We start from the raw sequence: 6,334 nt of genomic DNA, 5'->3' as shown, positions 1-6,334 counted from the left end.
TGACATCAGGAGCCCCAGGGATCCATCTCTCAGGTGCCCTACAGAAGGGCCCTGCAAGACAGGACCTGCTGAGGCCCCTTCTTTCCACCCCTGACCCCTGGGGGTCGGTCCCATTATTCCCCTGAGAGCTCCCCTAGGAGCTCAATTCCCACCCACCCCGCATTGACCTCCAGCCTTGGAGCACCCTCACACTTTCCCTGCCCATGGGGACTCCACAATTATTCCCCTCCAAAGACCCCTCCCAAAACTGCCTCCTGGCATCAGCGATGCTGTCACACCTTGGTGACTGCCTAGGCCGCCCCTTCCCTGCCCCAAGCACCTCTGAGTCTCCATCATGACTTCCCCAGGTCTAGGGCTGTACTGAGACTGCACAGCTACCCCGACACACAGGGCTTCCCTCCAGCACTCCCTCAGACATCCCACCCACCCTACAGGGGAGATGAGGCTCCACTACCTCTAAAACGGTGCTTTCTGGACCCGCACAAGGCACCTCTGTCACACAGGGGCGACCCTATGAATCCCTCTCCAGATATCCTCGGGCCTTCCCCCAAGGGAGACACCACAGGCAGAGGACTCCCCTGGAGAGGATCCTCAGAAACCATCCTCAAAGCCACCATCACAACCAGAAAGACCCGAGGAAGAAACGTGGCCACGAAACACATCTCCACATTCACACTCCTCCCAGCGGCAGCTCTAGGGACCCCACTCATGGTCGCCTCACCCCATGGTGACCTCAAGACGCTCCCCCCAGGTGAAAGGGAAAAGTAAAGGAAGAGTCCAGCAGAATTCCCACAGGAGAATCCATTTTCCTTTATTCATTATGCATTGGAGCTAAACTGCAGGGCACCAAGAGTTTTATAGAAAATTTTAAGCTCTTAGTACAGTTTTCCATGGAAATGTTGAAAATTGATAATGATAGAGATAATAGATAATAAACCCATCATAAGCACATTATCACTAGGTTTCAGCAATTCTCGTTTTGCTGTTTAATTTCAACTATCAATTCCAAATATTCTAGGAGTTTTTGACATCAAATATAAGATACAATATCATTAATTACGGAAGAACGTAAGTAACTATATCTAACAAGTGAAGATAAAAGACAAAATGTCATTATCACATCTAATAAAAATTTTAATTTTTAAAATAGATGAATTTGTGTATTCACCAAAGAGTAGACTCTACAACCACTGAAGGCTTTGCATGAAATGTTTTAACATGTTTCATCTAATATTTCATCTTCAGACACAAAATATCAAGACATGAAAATATTCAATTATGTATACAGGGCCACAGACTAAGTTTGGAGGAGGAAATCGCAAATGAACAGTGGGATATTCCAAACCACTTTATTGTGAACATAAATGAAAGAGGCTGGGCACGGTGGCTCTCACCTGTAATCCCAGCACTTTGGGGGGCTCAGGCAGGCAGATCACGTTTAGTGCCAGGCGCCCTACTTGGCCAGCGCGGGAGCTGTGGGGAGGACTTGGGCAGGTAGCACTGGCACCCACTGTTCATGCCACCATCACTCAGCTTCACAGTGTGGTTATTTGAAGAAGTCTCCGCTCTATGAAAATCCTAATCAACAACAACAGCAACAATAACAACAATAACAACAATAAAAACTTAAAAAAAAACATAAAACATAATCCTAATTTTGCTGGTATGCTCATTTCTCTCTTTAAAATAAGATGGCATTAGTATGCCGAATGCCGACGGAATCCATGCTGATGGCCCTTCTCATAACGGCGACATCGTGATGCAGGTCTCTGTATTCACACAGCCGTGACATAGCCTAGGAAAGTCAATCAAAGAGAAAACGGGTACCATTTTTAAAATGGCTCCAACATTTTGTAAAAGGCATCATTGATGAGAAGCCACACACACAGATTCCTTTAGAGGGTTCCCTTGCAGCTGCTTTGGCTGAGGTTTACACTGCCAGGTTCTGAGGATGCAACTCCCTGCCCATTCACTAAGGTAGTCTCCTTTAAGGGCTATGAAAAGACTGCCAGAGCCAAGAGGAACTTACTTTATAATTTTAAAATTGGGCTCATTGCTTGATGATACTGTCACATAAAAAATAAAATAGGGCTCCTAAAGATATTAAGAGTATTGTGACAAGCTTGTAACAATATTATCTGTTACCTGTGCACTTGTTCCTTCAACATAATCCACATACACTTGGGCCAAACAATCAACTTACTCAGCGGTTCAAATTCTACCCAATCCTTAGCAGTTACTACACACTCCAAGCAGATTTAATGAGGCAGGTGCGTGCTGGGCTGTTTTGGAACATCCAAGAAGTCTAACAATTGAAGCACCAAAAGGTGCTACTGTACTTGCACATTGTGGTAGAAAAATGTATTATTCCAAAGTACATCAAGACACCAGAGACAGTGCCAATTTTAAATGTGTCTATTTCAGTTGTAATTTTCCTGTATACCCACCAAGAGTCATAAGCCATAAATCTTATGTTGTACCATGAAGCCATTTTCATTAAAACCCATGTCCTTCCTACACCTAGTACTTGAAACACTGGCACCTTACACAGTCTAAGCACAAGTCTCTCCGCCACTACTGCTTTGTCTAACAAACTCCTGGGACTGCACCGAGATACACAGAATAGACAAGGACACAAAATTGCAAACTGCTTAAGTAAAAGACAGTCAAGAGCGGTAAGTGCATTGTCTACTTAGATATAATTAGGAACACATCTGCATTTATTCACGACTGTTATGTGAACAGGTAGAAATTAAAAACAAAACCCATTAAGAACAGATTAAATTTAATTAAAAATATTCTGAATTGTGGTCAAAGCAGTGAGAATATCAATAATTTTTTAAAATCTAGATCCTTGGCCGGTTGCAGTGGCTCATCCCTGTAATCCCAGCACTTTGGGAGGCCAAGGTGGGCAGATCTCCTGAGGTCAGGAGTTCGAGACCAGCCTGACCAACATGGAGAAATCCTGTCTCTAATAAGAATACAAAATATCTGGGCATGGTGGTGCATGCACATAATCCCAGCTACTTGGGAGGCAAAGGTAGGGGAATCGCTTGGACTCAGGATGTGGAGGTTGCAATGAGCTGAGAGCGCGCCATTGCACTCCAGCCTGGGCAACAAGAGCAAAACTCCTTCCATTCAAATAATAATAATAAGGATTCTTGCATAAAGCATAAAAGACAACAAATATGATGCCAAAGAAATAAGCACTTTGGTCTGTTAATTTTAAGGCTTTCATTTTCCTAATCACTACTTAATATGATTTTTCACACATGTTGGCTTTTGTGGCCGATGGAAACTCCACTAAGTGACTTCACAGCCTTACCTTCAGTTTCTGTGCTTTCTCTTGGTGAAGAAAACTAAAGGTGAAATACACGTCATGGTGGTATGCCAAGGCACGCAGGTCAAAGTAATATTTCACATAAACGCTGGCAGACACACAAATATCAAAGTCGAGTAGCTCCAAAAAACACTGCTCGATCTTACTCCTGGGGGAGGAGAAACACAATAAAGCCAGCGCAGGGCAATTTTAGTCGAGTGGGTTACCTTTAAAAATATCATTCTGAGCTACTAGGAGGCTCCAAATTCTGTTTTGAAACAAATAAAGGCTGCCTGGTCGGGTCCTTACACTAATATCCAAACAAGGCACAGCTGCTTGGGGGCTCTTCGGCATCCCAGCACCCCAAGTTTGGGATGAGGGATAAGTAGAGGCCTCTTCTGCACTCCTCCTGCTGACCCGGGGCTTAGTCTTCACAGTTCCCCTAGGGCAGCTGCACAACTCAGACTCCACGCTCATTCACAAACCCCACAATCGCAATCAGATGACAGGAACGATGGGTACCATTTACTAGCTCTGAAGAAGCTCCACGCATGTTTACCAGGACGATAACAGGAAGGGACTTACTGAAGTAGAGAAGCACCAACGGGAAGATGGGGCACATCACCATGGCAACAAATGGACCCATGGAGACCCACCCTATTACCTCGGGGGAGGAAAAACTCTAAGGCTACATGGAGGATTCATCCCAAATAAATACATAAGTAAGATCCATTCCATGGCAAAAAGAATCCCCTTCCCTCTGCTCCAGCACACAAGGCGATGTCAAGGACACATAATGCAGGTCTCTGCTCACCTTAATATTATGAAGAGACTGGGGAAGAATAACATTTACAATTTGAAAGGCAGAATGTCAAGGATGGACATTTTGGCTCGACTAAACTCATTCTCTAATGTGATTTATAGTAGGGCCCTGGCCTTAACACAGGCAGTGTTGCTCTTGAGTTGGGAATGCAACCCTGAAGAACTCAGCATCTGTCACCCCTGGACAGAACAGAATGTGGGGAAGTTGGATGCAATGGGAGAAGAAAGGACTGGGAGCCGTCCTCTGCATCACGGTCATCCAGCCACCCTCACCAAGGCTAAATTAATAGGTACACACAGTCATTCCGGCTGCTTTCAGAGTAATCCCTGTAATGAGTTAATTGATTCAAAATGATCAATATCTGAACAATACATTTGGTTTCTTGGTTTGAAAGTTTTAACATTTTACCCACTGGCTAAGTCAACAAATGCTTCAAAGCGGGGGGCAGTTAGACTACAAGCCAAGATGTGGGGATCTCATTTGCTGAACTTAAAACCCAACTGAACCTACTTCCAAAATTAATTTCCTGTTCACATGTCCATAAGTCTATAGAAATGGAAATCAAACAATATTTGAATAGACAGCTAATCAGGACTTGACTTACTATCAGAATTAAAGGCACTTCTCAGAATTAACATGTCTATTAATAGAGGGTTAACCGCTGAGGAAAAGAATTCTGTGTACAGACTATGCATCTTCTAGGATTTCTGGTTTTTTTAAAGACTAGATGATTGAATAGCATACCCTTTATGACACAGCATTTCTAATAGTGGCTACTCAGTTTTACTCTCTAGTAAGAAAATATATTCTAGGGAGACACAGAGATGTTGGAAAGTTTAAAGAAAAATCTGATGGACAGCAGTTTTTTTATCTATTCAACTGACACTCAAAATGGGATCATTGCAAACAGTCAGCAGTGGGGTGAGACACATGGCTATTAAACGCTTGGACGTAATGCTTTTCAGCTTCCCAAGGCTCATACACAGAAGCAGCCTGTTTGCAGCATAGCTGCTGGTGTTTCTCATTCACACACAAACAGCTCTGTTTGGAGCCGGTCTTCTCGGAGCTAGCCTCTGCCTCCACTGCTCCTGGAGCTCAATTCTGTGGAAAACTGCACATATCCTCGCATGTTCTCTGTTCTTGTGACTAGAAATCAGAGCCCCAGCCAGCTTAGCTGCAGGTTTTGAGAAGAATTCAGCTGCCAAAATGGCAGAACTAAGTGTTCGTGATTACAAATTTGAAACCACCTTTGCAAAAATTGTAACTGAGAAAATTATGACAGTGAAAGAGGGCTGATCTGACTTCATCTCACTTCTAACCTCCAAGCTGTCCTTGTTCGTTCCTACACAGAGGCCAAACTAACTTTAGAAGGAACTTAGTTTGTAGTTTAACTTTGAAACAAAGATGGTAACAACCCTTTCCCAAAACAAACCCCTTTCCCACCTGGGGACTACATAGACGACCTTTCCAGAAGGAATAAATTAGCCACACGATTAGAAATTGTGGCTTAGGAGTCATGAGGCTGAAGGCTGCAACAATCTGAACCTCCCCGTATTGCTCCTGGGAATAACATCACTATTGTAAAACCTAAAATCAGGGCTTGAGATATTTTGCAGACCCTGTACTGGGATCAGGTGGCACCACCCCAACAAATAAACGTGGCTCATCTGGTTCTGTGGCCCCCACCCAGGAGCCAACTCAATGCAGGAGGACAGCTTCAACTCCCTATGATTTCATCGCTGACCTGGCCAATCAGCACTCCCCACTTTCTGACCCCCTACCCACCAAATTATTCTTTTAAAAAACCATCCCAGAGTTTTCAGAGAGACTAATTTGAGTCATAGTAAAACTCTGGTCTCCCGTATAGCTGTCTCTGCATGAATTCAACTCTTTCTCCATTGCAATTATCCTGTATTGATAAATCAGCTCTGGCTAGGCAGCAGGCAAGGAGAAATCAGGCAGTCACAAATCTTGCTTCCTTTCAGGGACAGGTTGCAAATGGATGACTACGATTAAACTCACTTTAGCATTTGCAACGTTCTAAGTACTTCCATTTGTTTCAAATTCATTTGCTGTCACGCTCTTTGCTAAAATGGCTACCACAAATATCACAATGATCACTCGGTTTATACTATTAGCAAAGTGGTGGCAAAAATGTTTTTTTTGTGTGTCTGTTTCTTAGAGAGAGTCTG

The 6,334-nt window shown here is 43.7% G+C and overlaps 1 protein-coding gene across 1 annotated transcript in view; it reads right to left on the bottom strand.

Annotated features, from left to right (window-relative positions):
- Positions 1-786: 786 nt before the first annotated feature.
- The window catches only part of LOC135277194 (cyclin-Y-like protein 1B), a 26,167-nt gene continuing 20,619 nt past the window's right edge, over positions 787-6,334 (bottom strand). The window contains exons 10-11 of the mRNA XM_064382931.1: positions 3,326-3,488; positions 787-1,795 (exon numbers count right to left, since the gene is read on the bottom strand). Coding sequence (XP_064239001.1) covers positions 1,682-1,795; positions 3,326-3,488 — 277 coding nt within the window. The 3' untranslated portion in view covers positions 787-1,681. The remainder of the gene's footprint in view (positions 1,796-3,325; positions 3,489-6,334) is intronic.

The sequence above is a fragment of the Aotus nancymaae genome, unplaced genomic scaffold, assembly GCF_030222135.1.
Source record: "Aotus nancymaae isolate 86718 unplaced genomic scaffold, 86718_ANA_hifiasm-v0.15.2.pri h1tg000030l, whole genome shotgun sequence".
NCBI lineage: Eukaryota > Metazoa > Chordata > Mammalia > Primates > Aotidae > Aotus > Aotus nancymaae.
This window is presented reverse-complemented; position numbering and strand designations above follow the sequence as displayed.